This window comes from Xenopus tropicalis, chromosome 1, assembly GCF_000004195.4.
Source record: "Xenopus tropicalis strain Nigerian chromosome 1, UCB_Xtro_10.0, whole genome shotgun sequence".
NCBI lineage: Eukaryota > Metazoa > Chordata > Amphibia > Anura > Pipidae > Xenopus > Xenopus tropicalis.
In genome coordinates, this window is record NC_030677.2 from 84,330,233 (window position 1) to 84,347,429 (window position 17,197).

At 37.6% G+C, this 17,197-nt stretch overlaps 1 protein-coding gene across 2 annotated transcripts in view; it reads left to right on the plus strand.

Annotated features, from left to right (window-relative positions):
- The window catches only part of LOC100487782 (neuronal acetylcholine receptor subunit alpha-7), a 69,273-nt gene extending 53,031 nt beyond the window's left edge, over positions 1 to 16,242 (plus strand). For both annotated transcript variants that reach the window (XM_031903408.1, XM_018097385.2), the window contains 2 exons: positions 10,346 to 10,455; positions 15,373 to 16,242. In XM_031903408.1, coding sequence (XP_031759268.1) covers positions 10,346 to 10,455; positions 15,373 to 15,897 — 635 coding nt within the window. In that variant the 3' untranslated portion in view covers positions 15,898 to 16,242. The remainder of the gene's footprint in view (positions 1 to 10,345; positions 10,456 to 15,372) is intronic.
- Positions 16,243 to 17,197: the final 955 nt, after the last annotated feature.

Below are 17,197 nucleotides of genomic sequence, written 5' to 3' on the forward strand. Positions count from 1 at the left end.
TTTTTAAACACTTTCATTTTTTTGGTGTTACTGTTCCTTTAATTTAGCTTCTGTGTTACAAGAATGTGGTCACATAAAAGGAAGCTGAACAATAAGCATTGGTTGCTCAGGGAATTATTTAATATGGCATAGAGCTGCAAGCTTAATTGTGCTTTAGGTGGCCTTTTAACTTTAACTCTACCACTGGTGTAAAATAGCTAGATACAAGGGTCTCAAGAGTGGTAGCAGTTCTTTGATCTGTGGAGTCTGCCGTGGGCAGAATACTGAAAGTAAATTTCTGTTTGGTTGCTGTAGGTTACTGCACTGAGGCAATTTCACACACGATGACTAGAGCATGATAACATTACTGTGAGAGATTAGAGATTCCATTCCAACAGTTTAGCAAGTGGTCAAGCTGCCATTAAATATTGCCTATGTTTCAACATCCCTCGAAGCATATGGTGACCTATCACTTCTTACAACTACTATGATAGAAGAGACATTTGGAAGCAGATATATTTATTCTGGCCTGTCACATCTGCCTCTGGAATACTCGAATGCTATCTTGCCACATTATTATACAAAATATTAGGATGCTTTAGAAATAGAAAAGAGCTTATAATGCAGATATCAGAGAAAAATCATTCAAGCATCAAGATAGTGTACATGATATAAACAAATAAATTGGGAACTTGGTATAGATGAGGGAATTTGTCCCGTTTTGCTTTGCCAGAAATTTTTGAAGCTGCTGAAAAATTTGTGAAATGCAGCTGCTACACAAATTTTTTGACATGCATGACTTTTTTCTGACGCAGTGCATTTTTGTTGCTGTTAATTTTTGCAGTTTCACAAAGAAATTGGCCAATGGCGGCATTTTGCAATAAATCCATGCGTGGCAAAAAATTTTGCTCCATCACTATAGATGAAATTGGTTGTATTGCCTAATTTAAAAAAAAATAGGATTTCATTTATAAAAATGTATATGTTGTTCAATAAATGATGGTGCCTGCCATTTATCGGAGTAAGCGTCATTAAAGAGAAAATATACTAGACATGAGAAGGCACATTTATCAAATTCGGATTTTAGTGGTTTTAGAGGTTTTTAAACCTCAAATAAACTAATTTCCATGAATGCCAGTCATTTATCAAAAGATCAGAATAAAAAAAGCACAAATTAAAATGACATGGGAAAAACACATGCGACGATACAAAAACTGCAACTCAAATGACAGCATCAAAAAAACCTCTAAAATCATGAAGCAAAACATATCTTCCAGTTGTAAAAGGGACATCTGCTATTGACTTCTACATGATCTCGACAGGTCTTAGATGGCGTATTTTTGCGTTTGGATTTGTTACATAGTAAATTTGAAAAAAATTGCATTTATTTCTGCAACAAAATCATATTTTGGCACTAAAAAATACAAAAAGTAAAAACTTAATCGAGCGTTAGTAAATGCCCCCCTTAGTAATAGGGGCTTGGCCAAAATAGTGTTAACCTCTCAGGGCTTAAAAATTCAGTCTATAGTTATTCATTAGCAGTAGCTTAGATTTTTCCCATAAGTACCTCTTTAAGGAAAACTCACCTGCAAGGTTCCATCAGTACATTAACTCTCCTCATCAGCATGCAGTGCATACAGTATGTAGTACGGGCACCCAAGGCAATACTAATTGGTCCCCCACCAACTGGTTGGTCAGCAGAGAAACCTTTTGGCTTGCACATCCTCCAGCCCCCATTGCCACTCTCTGTTATTTGAGTATTCACTAAAAACTCTATAAAGCCATGATGTAAAGTATATTTAGAATCAGCATGGCAGATATGATGTATGGAAAAAGGGCTCATTTACAATGCCCCAAGCAGTGCATTAAGTGCAAAAAAGGACACAATTAGCAATTTATTTGCACTTTGCCCACACGGGCACCACTTAGTGCTCTTCCATCCCTTGCTACTCTTGCACTTGTGTCCAGGGGTTAAGTAAATAATGCTAAATAGTGATGGGTGAAATATTTCACCACGAATGGATTTGCTGCGAATTTCCACGTTTTGCCATTGGCGGATAGTTTCGCAAAAAGGATGAAAAATTTGCTGTGCGTCCAAAAATATACAGAATATATAAGAATATAAAGAATAGTCGCGGGTGTCAAAAGAATAGTCGTTTGTCAAAAAATATAGTTTTGGGCGACAAAAGAATAGTCGAGCTTCAAAAGAATAGTCGTGGGCATCAAAAGAATAGTCGTGGGCATCAAAAGAATAGTCACGTGCATCAAAAAAAATAGTCGCGGGCAACAATTTTTTTTGACGCGCAACATTTTGCTGTTTAGCAAATTTTTTCGCCGTATACAGATTCGCTGATCACTAATGCTAAAGTGTCTGCCTTATCTTTACAATAATAGTTTGCCAGTATAGAACAGTTAATATTACTTTTGGCAACGTAATATTACCCTTTTGCAGTTTTTGGATTAAGTACTTCCTTATATCAATCAATGCCCGCAATAAGAAAAGAACAAATCCTTTGGAAGGCAAAGCTCAGACATGACTGCTTCAGATCATTTAATCCTCGTAATTAACTGGCATTAACTTCTGTTTCACCTCTTTGATTTTGTCAGATATTTTCTTTTTCAGCCCTAATTTCTGATAATTGAAAGCAATATAGATAGATTAACTGTGCAATTTTTTTTTTACGTCTTTCATGAAATGAAAGAAAGCTAAAAAAGAAAGAAAAAAAACAATCTTGTAATTGAAAATCAAATATTCTGGTGCTTTCTAGTTTTGCAGGCAGTTATGGCTATAGATGGACCCCATAGAAGCAAGATCTTCAGTTTGCTTGGTTGTGCCAACATGAGACATAGTTCTAATGAGACCCTGTAAATGTACTTTTGGCCTGCATTTAACATAGCATATGAGAAACAATATGGCTCAGTTGGGAGGAAATCAAGCCAAGGGTGTGTGACTGAGGTCTGGTTTTAAATTATATATTACATTTATATTACAAATTTTTTAGAAGAATATAAATTAATGCCTATATATTCACAGAACTCAAAGAAAAACTATACCCCCAGAGTGAATACTTGACCAACAAATAGATCATATTAAGTGGTCTACCTTTTTAAAGAATCTTATCAAACTAGAATATATATATAATATTGCCCTTTTACATCTTTTTCTTTGAGCCATTTTGTTTTGGACTGTGTGCTCCTGCAGTGATCACCTGACAAGGAAATAATGCAGGAAGAGAAGGTACTATTTAAAATGGCAATATTCTATTTAGGATTATCCAATGGCACATACTAACACATATATTTTTATAATAATGGTTTATTTAGATCAGTGATCCCCAACCAGTGGCTCGTGAGCAACATGTTGCTCCCCAACCCCTTGGATGTTGCTCCCAGTGGCCCCAAAGTAGGTGCCCATTTTTGAATTCCTGGCTTGGAGGCAAGTTTTGGTTGCATAGAAACCAAGTATAATGCCAAACAGAGCCTTCTGTAGGCTGCCAGTCCACATAGGGGCTATTAAGTAGCCAATTATAGCTCTTATTTGCACCTCCAGGAACCTTTTTCATGCTTGTGTTGCTCCCCAACACTTTTTCCATTTGAATGTTGCTCACGGGTATAAAAGGTTGGGGATCCCTGATTTAGATGAAGCAGTGTTTTTCATATGAGTTGTTTTATGCAATATAATTTTTATAGAGACCTAAATTGGTCAATGGTATAGTTTGTCTTTAATATTTCAAATATGAGCAAGGCTAGCAGGAGCTTTGTAGTAAACATTCCCTTCTAAATGTAAAGTCATTTTCATCAGTTGCAGTTTTGCCATTAAAATATTACATGTTTCATTTTGCTATTGTTGTTATGTAATGTGGACTGATCCCCTCTGTTAATATGCAATCAGTCTTGTTTTGATGTGAAAAGGGCTTTATAAAAAATCTGATGTTATATAATATAATCCAATAGTACAGTCTTTTCTCTTGGCTCTATATTAATACATATATATGTGCAATGCTTAAATAGTAAAGCCCATAGTCTTTTCTCTTATTTTTTTTTTCATTTGAGTCTCTGCCTCATGCAGTGTTATTGATTTGACATTGATTCTAAAGATTAAATGGGATCACACAAGTGATTTTCTCAGATGTTAGAGGCATGGGCTGAAAAACTGTAATGGATTGTTATTTATATTTCACTTGAGATATTCACTTCATTTGGCCGGATGATTATGAACGGGTCACTTATATTGGGTGTCAGCTGTTGCCTATTATACTGTGACTCTAGGCTTCCATGGTTCCAAAATATTCCTTTGTACATTTATGCATTACTTTCTAATTAAATTGTTGTGGTTTGTTCTTATTCACTAATTTGATATCATTTTTGTGTTATCAAACTGAGTTGGACAATTCTTGAAGAGACACATATTACAGTATATGTGAAGCAATGTTGAAAGACTACAGTGTCTACAGTCTCTAATTCTCTTGGGATAAATAATCACTGGCTATTGCCTGATTTATTTTCTATTAACATGAAATTTGACCTAGAACAAACTTGAATAGCCTTGTTTTCAAATGCTGATATTTAGCTCCAAGTATGTTGGTGCTAACAGATATATTGAGTGCTAAAATTGGAACCCAGGGGCTGTATCACAGTTTACCACTCACAGTTATTCTACCCTGGAAGAGAAAGAAACTAACACTAGGCTATACTATAGCCCAAGTGAATAAGGATAGAGGTTCTGAAATTAACATGGCAATATAGAGCAAAGGGTGCTATTAAAATTTGATTGAAGAACTCATAAACATTAAAGAATTGAAGCATTATCCCTAGTAATGAGCATAATGAGAAAAACAGGTCCAAAAAAAAAATCACAAAATTTTTTTGAAAAAACACTAAACTGCATTTGAGTTATTAGGAATTTGAAAAAGACATTTTTGCTCTGCAATAGCATATACACTTAACTTTTTAAAGAATTGTGAATTGTGCAAATTTTTTGCAAGGCATGGATTCACCACGAAAATTCGCAGTTGGGTCAAAAAAAGACACGGTCATGTCATAATAGCTGTGGTTGAGTAAAAATATGTGTGGTTGCACCAAAAAAATATGTGTGGTTGCACCCAAATTTTTCGCTGAAGTTTAATGGGACAGATTCGCTCATCACTATTAAAGAAACTCCATTCCACTATGCTACCCTTAATGGGACTGCACTAGGCAAATTAATAGTGGAAAAGGGCCATGGAGTCCTTGTAGATAAGCTGCTGTAGCAAGCAAGGCAGGCAGCAGCTGCAAGGGCAAACAAGGTTTTGAGCTGTATTAAACGGGGTATAGATCCAAGGGATCCAGTGTTTAATTGGGATATTATTGAATTAGACAGGGTCCAGACTAAGTTGGTAAAGGGTATGGAAAGTCATAAGTAAAAACTGACAAAGTTGGGTTGTTTATGCTGGAGAAGAAGTGCTTAAGGGGGATATGATAACTATGTATAAATATATAAGGGGATCATATAATAATCTCTCGAATGCTTTATTTACCAGTAGGTCCTTCCAGCAGACATGAGGGCATCCATTCCAATTAAAAAAAAGGAGGTTCTGTTTAATTATTCAAAAGGGTTGTTTTACAGTGAGAGCTGTGAAGTTGTGTAAAATGTATCCCTTTGTACTGGCTGATACATTATATAGCTTTAATAAGGGGTTGGATGACTTTTTAGGAAGTAAGAAAATACAGGGTTATTGAAAATAGCACTTAGTACAAGTTGATCCAGAGACTGGTCGGTCCCATTGCCATCTTGATATCAGGAAGGTGTTTTTTCCCCTCTGCGGCAAATAGGAGAGGCTTCAGATGGGTTTTTTGCCTTCCTCTGGATCAACTAGCATTTTGGCAGTTTATATAGAAAAAGGCTCTCATGCTAATTTCCTTGAAACGTTGTGTTGGGGCAGTTCCTTAGTTACATGGGGGAGGGTTGGGGAGGACTCAATCCCATCAATTGATGTAGTAGGCAAGTGGAGAATAATAATGGCATTTTTTCAGCATTATTTTCCAGTGCAAGATACAGCAGGTGTTTTTTCAGTAAAACAGAACACATGGAGAATTGCAAAAGTTTCTGCTGCTAAAATGTAATGAGCAAAAAACATCACTCATCCCTAATACCCTAAAAAATAAATAATACTGCCACTAAATGGCAATAAAACACAAATAAATAGCTTTTAGGTGTTTCTCATATGTAAGTGTATTTTTATTTTATCATTTCTGTATACCACATGATATTTTTAAATAGAATAGGGTTGTTTAAGAGGTTGGTTAAGAAACCATAGTCAGATGGAATACAATGTGATTGCATATGTTTAGGCCTTAGGCAATGTACAGTTAACAAGCAATATGTGAAATGGTTAGTCTACCTCACCCCAAGGTTTCTGTGCACATGCATGCCTGATTTTTATTTTTAATTTAAATCTCCCTAAAAATCCTCCTTGCTAATCTATTTTTTTCAGTATGTAGCACATCTATAATGATTGCTCTATCATATTAATTTATATTTTGCTTCAAAGGAGAACTAAACCCTACAGTCTACAGTAATAATGATATAGGTCTTTACAGTTGTTAAAGGAGCTTCCTATCTTGGATTCTGTTAGAATTGTCCGGTACAGTGCACATGTTCAGTCAGTACAACATTTCTAGCATTTTTCTTTAGTTCCGCTTTAGCCTCCTTTAAGAGGTTTTCTTGAAAACATCCAATTATATATTAGTTAATTCAGTCAGTATCCCAAAGCACCACAGCCATATAAACCTTCTATAAAACTCTGCTTTACCATAGCACAAGAGAATGCCATCTGTTGCCACTGCTCTGCACTTAAGTACCCCAAATTTGCCCCCTGAGTACCTCTGGCACTGTGCTCCAGTAGGTAATTGCTGACCACCCATCGCTGCTCTACAAGGCGCTCCAGCATATGCAGAGTCTAATTCCAATGCATCTGCAGGTCGCAGGTCAGCCAGTAGGGTGGCAGATTATGCTGGAGCTGCATCCATGCCAAAGACGCACTGGCGGTGGGGGACCTGTGTAAGTGACTGCATACCCTATGTGCCTTTTCCAGCACGACACCCAACCCTGGGTAGCTCTTCAGGAAGCGCTCCTTCACAAGGTTGAGGACATGTGCGAAGCAAGAAACATGGGTCAGTCAGCCTAGGTGGAGGGTGGCCAGCAGGTTGTGAACATTATCGCATATCACATGACATGCTTGGAGCTGGTGGGTAGTGAACCACCACTGCACCTGAGTCTGAAAGGTGGCATGGACATGGAGCTCAGGTGCAGTATAACTCAAGGCAGAGGAGTTTCAGCACAGCCTGACAGTGTTTGTGCTGCACTGAAGTGTAACTGCGATGACGATTCAGGGGTGGCTCATCTATAGTGGAGGGGGTGGAGGAAGTAGCCATGTGGGGTTTGCCCTTTAGCCCACAGGGACACACCTCTAGCCTGAGTGGAGCGCCCCTGTTTGCACCCTCCCCAGCACTCATCAGGGTGACCCAGTGCGTAGTATAGAATATATACTGCCCCTGCCCATGCCTGCTGGTCCATGTGTCTGTGGTGCAGTTCACCCCGCCGCTGACCGCATGATCCAAGAACAGAGACACATTCTTTACCACTGCCAGTTAGGTGCCCTGCCACTTTGGTGCTGCTCCCATGTCATCCTGTAATGACGTTTCATATGGAAACTTAAAGCTGATCCTGACCCTGGCACGTGAAAAATGCCCACACTGCTAAAATGCGGGCAACACCTTGTCTGCTGTGGAGGGCTGGAGATCCAAAGGCTGATGGTCTCTGCTCATATACCCAGAGCTTTTTGACCCAGGAGCAGTGGCATCCACACCCATATCCATATTGCTGGTGTCGGACTCATCACCAGCAGCTTGCTGCCCTGTCATTAGGGAACCCTGTCTAACATCCCCTACTGCTGATGTGGTGGGCTGTGCCACATACTCCTTCTCCTCATAAGACAGGAATGCCACCCCCCCCCCCCATACCTGTCTGCTAATCAAAAAACTCTTGGGTGTCTGGGCCCATCTTCTAAAATTCCTATTTTCGAAAAAAAATTGTGATTTATTAAGCGACAAAACCAACCTAGGGACTGTCCTTGGCAAATGGTAACAATCTTTATTTAATTTGTGTTCGTTCTGAAAATTCCTACAAAAATGAAAAATTAGAGGCTTTTGTTTTCTTTTTGTTTTCGTTCCACATTTAAATTTGTTTGTGCTTTTTATATTCAGATCTTTTAATAAATGACTAGATATGAATTAGTTTATTCATGGTTTCAAAAAACTCTAAAATCCACTAGCTCTAAAATCAGAATGTTGATAAATCTGGCCCATAATCTGTCATCTGAAGTAAACCAGTTAGTTATATAATAGAAATGGTTATTTATGCTCATGTGTTGTGACTGCTCATTGGTTATATACATATATGACTTTGTGTTCTTCTGTGTCACTTTATATAAACCAGGTTACACTGATTTTCTCTTGTCAGGGATTAGGTTTGGCATTTTAAAAGCAATAATCATTTTGAAATACTATCACATACTATGTTTCCATGTTCTGCAAATCAATATAGATCTTATTCAAAGCCAGAATGCATTTTCATTTTAATCATTTTCTCTGGCTGTTCCCTTGATTGCATGCTCTAAACATGATTAAAGTGCAGTTAGGTCATACTGAATCGTTTTGTGTATTCCTAATTCCAGCATTCCAAAAAAAAAAAAAAAAAAAAAAAATATATATATATATATATATACATACATTCTGTCTTCCAGTAAACATAGACTGGAGTATTTATATTTGATTAGCAACAATTCGATTACCCGTAGTCATTAATTTGGGCTTTGATAAAACTGTTGTGACACATGCCTATGATAAGGGTGCTGGTCAGGTGCATTTTTGAAATTGTCAATTTCCTAATTTCTCTTGCTCTACAAGAATTGCACCTCGCTTACCTTTAAAAGGCATGTCAACCCCCAAAATAAAATTTTGATATATAGAGAACATATTTCTAAGCATTTTTGCACTATACATTCATTACATTTACATTTGCAATGGGTTTTAAGTTATTTGTATATATTTATTTAATGTCTGTCCTTTTCTATTCTCTGTCTTAGACAAGAAAATATTATGATTTTTTGGTCTGACATGTCCTTTAAAAGTTATTGGGTTTCACAATAACCCACTACTAACAGTTCTGGCAAAATAAGCTTAATGGTGTCATTTTACTTGATTTGCAGAATTCTCTGCAGTAGCCAAGTGTTCCTGTAGTGCGGGAGTTAAAATCCCCCATATTCCTATGGGTGCATCATAGCCTCAGGCACCATAACCTTTGCATGCTACCGTTTACACAGTACAAAACATTTAGCAACAGTATTGCAAATTAAAATGCCTCTGAGACAATAATGTGAGAATAATGTGCTTTCCTCCTACACATAATCCCTTCTACGAAAACAACGGTATTTTTTTAATTTTAGTATTTTAGTGGAATTTCATTTTAATCAGTTTGTTAAAGTGAAACAAAAAATGTAATTGGTTGCTTTGGGTAACTTTAGTGCTTCAGTTTAGCACAAATGTAAACTAATTACACAAATAGGTATATGTAATAAAATACACCAGGGGTCATTTACATTACCCAAGGGTGCAAGTGCTAGAGCATTCCTGGACTGGCTTGGACCTGGGGTACTTGAACATAGAAAGAATATTGTGTGAGTCCCAGAATCCCACTACAGAAGTCAAATATTTCTCAACAAAATCAAACAAGGCATCTTCCATTATTTCTCTTGCAGCTCTTGTTTGATAGGGGTGCTGGGACCTGGCAAAACTCTATGTTTTTCTTTTTTTAAAAATGTAATAATAAATGATCCAAAATGGACAAACAGTTTGATAGATACTGTATGATAAGGTCTCCTACATGCTTTGTGCACACCTAAAAGCATCCACTAATTGAATTCTTTATATTCTGCCTGAGCGTTCAGAGTACATTTCATTGCATTTAGTTTAGATTTTTTTTTTTTTTTAAATAAAAAGTTTGTATTTGGAACTCATACCCAGCAATGTATGTGTAAGAGGACCTATCAGGCTGCAACATGCTGTGCTGGTATTTAAAAAAAAAAAAAGGTGGGAGAGGGGTGGGAAGGAGCTGTATAGCTAGTTTCACCATTGCTATCAACATACAGTCTGCTGGGAAGGATTGGTTATATTGAATTCCTTTATCTGTTTAGTTAAATGTCGCTTAAGGAAGGTTTATAAATGGTAAGTTAATTTAGACTCTCAATAAGAGATATACTAAGCACATGTTACAATAAATGTCATAACCAGCGACTATTATACCTCTCCTTTCTCTTTTTGTTTGCAGCTCAGTATTTTGCAAGCATTATGGTAATTGTTGGCCTTTCTGTGGTGGTTACAGTACTAGTTCTGCAGTTTCATCACCATGATCCTCAAGCAGGAAAAATGCCCAAGATGGTAAGTATAAAAATAAGTATTAGTATAGTGATAATATTGATCTCACGCTCTTATGTTGGATAACAACCAGTGCTCAAGTGGATAAGCCGCAATTCAAATCATTCTTGTATTGTTTTAAAGTATAACACAAATGAAACAATATCTTTAAAACACAGTAAACATAGCAAACCCAAAAATCCATTGTTTAAAAAAGTTTGTAAGTACTTTTCCTGCTATTGGAGCCTACAGTTGCATTATGGTACTGTATTATATTTGCAATGCTTTGTCAAGCAGGAAAGTGAAATACATAAGGTCTGGTAAAGGATGAATGGGACTTTCTCTGATGGAACATAAGGTAGGTAGGGAGCTTATGCCAGTTTCAAGCAGCCACGTCACATCTCATAAACTCCTTCATGAGCCTTTACAGAAAAATGCAAATATCGGCAGACAGTTAATGATCTCAGCATGATAAAAGAGAACATTTTGTGTGAAAAGCAAAATATATTGACTCGCTCTTCTATATTTTCATTATATCAATCACTTTAGAAATGACAACAAGCAGAAGAATGCTATGATTATTGGCTGATGTTTCAAACTGCACAACCACCCTTCTGTTTTGAGAAATAATTCCCAAAAATATTATTAATTTATTATTAACTTGTTCCTCAGATGTAAGTAAATCACCCTAAGGGGAGCAAACTTACCTGACACTCCCCACCCCTCAGGTCCTGACACATGGAAGCTGGGACCAATGTGTAGACAGGTAGAAAGGCATGCTGGTGCCCAGAGCTTCCATGTGTCAGGAGGCACACATGGTTTGATGGTATGATGGTGGGTACATAGGGTTGAAAAAAGACCATCAAGTTCAACCCTTCCAAGTTAACCCAGCAAACACAAACCTATACTGACCAATCTCACACACGTAAAACCTATATACCAACAAAAATACTAACTGTAGATTTTAGTATCACTATTGTGATATTATGGATATTATGCTTCTTCAAAAAAATCATCCAAACCACCGTTAACAGACATTAACAGATTCTGGCATTAACAGAATCTGCCATCACAACATCACTAGGAAGAGCATTCCCCAACCTCACTGCCCTCACTGAAGTTTTGTTCTTCTAACCTAAAGGGGTGGCCTCTATTGCGTTGATCGTTTTTATGGGAAAAAAGAGCATGCCCTATATTCTCTGAACCTTGTAATGATATTATGTACTGTGATAAAATCCCTAAATTAATTAAATTAAGAACGTTATTCTTAAATTATTACAATAGTTGCTTACACCGTGTTCCACAAAGTGAGGTAACCCCCCTTTATTATTTCGGAGAGGCCCAGCCTCTCTGGGATGTTCTATCTGCATCCAATCAGGTAACTGACCCTTTCCTATTGGTGAGATGTCCCACCGGCTTTTTCTTTGACTTCTCCAGTCTGTTGTTACCCCTGTCTTAACTTTTTTGAAACCTGTTGTTGGCATAAAATTCAAAACACAACAGAGACACTTTCTGCACACCCTGGCTCTCCAAAATAATAAACGCCCGGTGCACACTGCTGGAGGGATCGGCACCCTCCCAAAACCAACTTAACACCATCGTGTTAAATTGGAACAATCAAACAAATTCCAATACAATACATAAAATAAAGTGCATAATATGTCAGTTAACATCTCAAGTAAAGTGCATTAGATAAATAGTAACAGCCAAAAATACATTAAAACTTCATTGTGGAAGAGTGAACATTTCTACTCTCTGTTCCAAACCCATTCTCCTGACAAAATGGAAACAATTTATCCAAACATAGTCTCATAGCAGAGTGAAAACAATGTGTCATAGGAGAGAGTCCACTGGATACTAAAACATAAAAAATAAGTGATACATGTGAAGTTAAAATGTTGCAAACTGAACCCTAGTTAAAAACAATGCTTGCAAGCATCACAATCCAAAGTAATAAAATATCTTACCCTAACCTGAAGGGAAAAGGTATCTATCCCTGCTGCATATTCAGAAAATAACTTATCTGTAATAAAAACATAAATACAAACATATATTAACAAGAATATATCCACAAATACCTATAAAAAGCATGACATGTTAATTAATTAATTAATTTATTTCCCAAATAAAATTCAAAACAAACATTCCTTTTTCAGAAAACATTTCCCAGTTTCAACATTTGACGCTGTCCCTGTACTGTCTGCAATATTTAAAAATAAAAACCTTTCCTCAGTCCTTTTTCATTGCCCAGGCTGGCTGTTAGATATATTCATACTAAAGCTCTTGTTCTGGTCTTCATCTCCTGATTATTGACTCTGTGCCTGTTTTCTGACTGATTAATTGCTGCCTGCCCTGACTCCTTGCCTGCCTTGACTATGTTTCTGTTTAACCCTTGTCTGTACCATACATTGGACCAAACTCTTCTGTGTTCATGTTCTCTCTGTCGGTGCACAGCAGAAAGTGTGATGGTGGTCAGTCCTGGCAGAGTTGAATCATAAGAGTGCAGTCTTTCAAGAACTTCCTGCTAAAAATAAAATATATATATTCAAAAGTTGCATATAATTACACTTTCACTCCTTAGGCAAGATGATATTTTTTATTATTAGGGTGGAGTTCTCTTTTAATCAGTGAGCCCTTTATTCGGCAAATCACATTGTGAAAAAAGAGCCCCTGCTATCTGTCTATAATGTCCTCTAATGTACTTGTAAATACTTACTATATTCCCTCACAAGCGTTTTTTTTCCTAAAAGAACAACCCTGAATTTGACAATCTAACCTCATAGTTTAAATCCTCCATGCCCATTACCAGTGTACCACGTCTCTGCCCTCTCTCCAGCTCCAGCTCTCTCATTAGCTGATTTTAAAATGGGCACATTATTTACAAAATGAAGTGCAAACATACAAAATATTGTTTTTTAGTATGTCAGTACAGGACTCTGCACATACGCTCGGGTGCAGGCACATGTAGCCGGTATACGCATAAAAACGCGAGACTTTGCATTCTCTCGCGTTTTCGTGCGTATATCGGCCACATGTGCCTGCACCTGAGCGTATTCCATTCATTCGGGTGCAGGCACAAGTAGCAGGTGTAGGACTGAATTTTCGCCAAGTGTTTTTCCGCTTGCCGAAAATATCAGCCCTACGCCATGTGTGGCATCAGCCTTAGATGATCAGAAGCCTCTGTGTAAAGAAATGCCTCGCTCCTGCACTAAGACCCCTGTACATGCCCAGTTTGTAAGACAGGAAGCTTCCTGCTAATTGGCTCAGATCACACATTCCGAAGGGAGGGGGAGTGAGTTCTTAGCATTCTTGTGGGAGGGGGGAGCAGGAGAGGAGAGAGCTGGGCAAACTCTGGCACAGGAATTAAGGAGACAAGAAAGGAGACAAGAAATCCTGTGTTTCTTTTGATAGAGGACTCAGTGCAGCGTTTCTGTGAGTGCTTATGGCTGTATTTACATAGACCTTTCTGAGAAAGCTTACTTAGTTTTTACCTTTCCTCCTCCTTTAACATAATTTCCAAAATGACACATTTTAATTACCACAGATAGAGGTAAACCCACCTGTACTCTTCTTCCTGAGTAATCATATGTACTGTATCTGAGTTATAATACCTGCAAAGGCATTTGTGCATTGAAGTTGCTCTTTGTACAAACAAATTTGTCTGTTTGCAAACCCAGAAACCACTTCTGCCACTGCAAATTTTATAGTTTGCATCATTGAAAGCAAATAGCAGCAATAAAACTACAGACTGAAAAAGTTATTTTGCTCCAAGAGTACACTACCTTCAAGCATGTCTCAATAGTGCGCTACACACAATTAAAATTAATAATAAAAAATACTAAATGGCATGCCCTTGCATTTGCATAATGTAAGTGGTCCCAGGGTGGGAGTAGTTATATCTATGAGTCTCCAAAACTCAGTTTTTCTATTACATTGTCATTAACGCTTGATCCTTTAAGGAGAAGGAAAGGTGTTTTGGCATTTTACTGCCAATAGATTAGCCACATTAGTGCAAGCTAGAACGCTATATTTATTCTGCAGAAAGCTTTTCCATACCTGAGTAAAGAGCCCTAGAAGGAGGATCTGCCATTTTAGCTTAGCCTCAGTACCTTCTGTGCTGCAGCTCTAGCTGCTGGTAGCTGAGATTTCACAGCACAGGTGGGAGGGGGAGCAGATTCTGGGGGTAGGGGGAGCAGGAGAAGGGAGCAAACTGATCAGACTACTGCCAGTGCCCTGAAGGATTTTTCTGAGAGCAGGACGTCTGATACTGAAGAACATGTTTACACAACATGCAGCTTTTCTGTGAGTGCTTATGGCTGTATTTACATAGACCTTTCTGATAAAGCTTACTTAGTTTTTAGCTTTCTTTCTACTTTAAAGGATAAACATGAAATTCTAAGTATAATGCACTGAACCTACCATACCAGCCCTGAAACAATAATAAACCATGCCTTTAGAGGTGTACACAATAGCACTCCATCATGTGATCTTGTTAGGCCATCTTTTGAGGGTCACATTTTCAGTGTGTTTTGGGCTGTTGAGAAACTAAGCTGAGGGGTGGTAGGAAATAATCAATGTGAATTTGAATTTATGACCTTTGTGTTGTGAATAAAATACTGCATATACTGTGTATTGTGATTTGGTGCCAAAAATCAAGCAACTGTATTGATGCATTTCTAGTCTAGTTCTTTGTGTATGATTACTTTTACCTTAACTAGCACATAGATATATACAAGTACCCAACCTTAGTAATATATGCCCTTTCTATTAAATTGCAGTATTAGTATCAGGAGGAATCAGGTATCTGAATGAATCAATACAGAAAAAACCTTCCTAATACAGCAAGGAAACCAATGAGCAATATATGAGTGTTATTTTGGATTATACTGTACTTTGTATGAATATGAATATGTATTCATATTTTATTTCCTGCTGTTCCAGGTAAGGGTTATCCTACTAAACTGGTGTGCATGGTTTCTACGCATGAGAAAACCTGGTGAGAACAAAAGGCCCATACCTTGTAAATATATCTATCCAAATCACCATTCAAGTATCAGTAGCATTGAGATGAACATAGCACCGGGACACCAATCCACTAATGGAAACATAGTATATTGTGGATACCACACTCTGGAGAGTCCATGCTGTCCACCCAACAGCGATTCGGGGGTTATGTGTGCAAGAGTTAATTGCCCCTCCCTAGAGGACAGTGACCTGATCCAGAAGAAATCCTTAAAGGAGAGCATGCCAGAAATTGTGAAGATCTTGGAGGAGGTCCAGTACATTGCAAGGCGCTTCAGAGAACAGGACGCAGGAGAAGAAATCTGCAGTGAATGGAAGTTTGCAGCTGCTGTCATAGACCGTCTGTGTCTTGTGGCATTTTCACTGTTTGCCATTATTGCCACCTTTACAATTTTAATGTCAGCTCCGAACTTTACAGAGGCAGTTACTAAGGACTTTACATAAGCGCAATATGCTGACTAGAATGAACCAATCATTTTGAATATTGTTGCTCATTATGTCTACGGACCATTAAAATGTGATAACATATAAACTATATGTCTTTGTGCTGGAAATAAATCATATCTGTATAATATTGTATTAAACAGACCACATCCAAAGTTGCCTAAATATCATTTGATTATAGTATAAAGTTTGTTTTTCCAATATTATTTGCCCAGATGAACTGTATTTTTTTACATTTCCATATATGCTTTGGATACTTCATATATACTGTCATAGGCCTGTGTTGTAAGGAAACATTTATTCTGGCAAAACTGTAATAAACTGGCATCCCTGCTATTTCTCAGATTTTCTTGTATGTCCTCTGCACTCTTTAAAAGAGCAGTGTTCTTCTATGAGAAGTATGGGGTAACATGAATTATAGAATAATCATATACACTGATGAATGCTTCATGTTTGTCTTATTTCTTGCAATATGTCTATGAAGATTCTCATTCATCCAGGTCATGATATACAGTATCTAGTAGAATTAAGTCTAAAACAACTGGACTTTTCTGAGTTTTTCTTGAAAACTTTTCACCACTCATCCGAGTGGCTTCTTCAGTTCAAATGACTGGTAGGGAATTCCCCGGTATTTAAACTCTTGATGGTAGTAGAGTCACAGACATCCAATCAATTAGGTGTTAGCTGAAACTGACAGGTGTAAGAAGGTATGATCCAATCACAATGGTACCATGATTCTCATTGATGAAGATGTTAATCCTTCAAAGAACATGACTGGAAGTGTGAACTTTTGTGAAACTGCCGGGGTAAGGATGTCAACGCGCCATTGTATGTTGGTGACAAGCGGTGTCTCAGGCCCCCTCCTCTGTTCAGGGATGGTTTTTCCAGGCTGGCATAAATGGCCTCTTTTACACCTCTTTCAAACCATCTGTCCAAAATATGCACGTGACATCCTTACCCCGGCAGTTTCACAACAGTTCACACTTCCAGTCATGTACTTTGAAGGATTAACACCTTCATCAATGAGAATCATGGTACCATTGTGATTGGATCATACCTTCTTACACCTGTCAGTTTCAGCTAACACCTAACTGAACAAGTTCAATGGAACCATTGTGATTGGATGTCTGTGACTCTACTACCATCAAGAGTTTAAATAGCGGGGAATTCCCTACCAGTCATTTGAACTGAAGAAGCCACTCGGATGAGTGGTGAAACGTTTTCAAGAAAAACTCAGAAAAGTCCAGTTGTTTTAGACTTAATTCTACTAGATACTATTTCTTGCAATACTTACTAACTA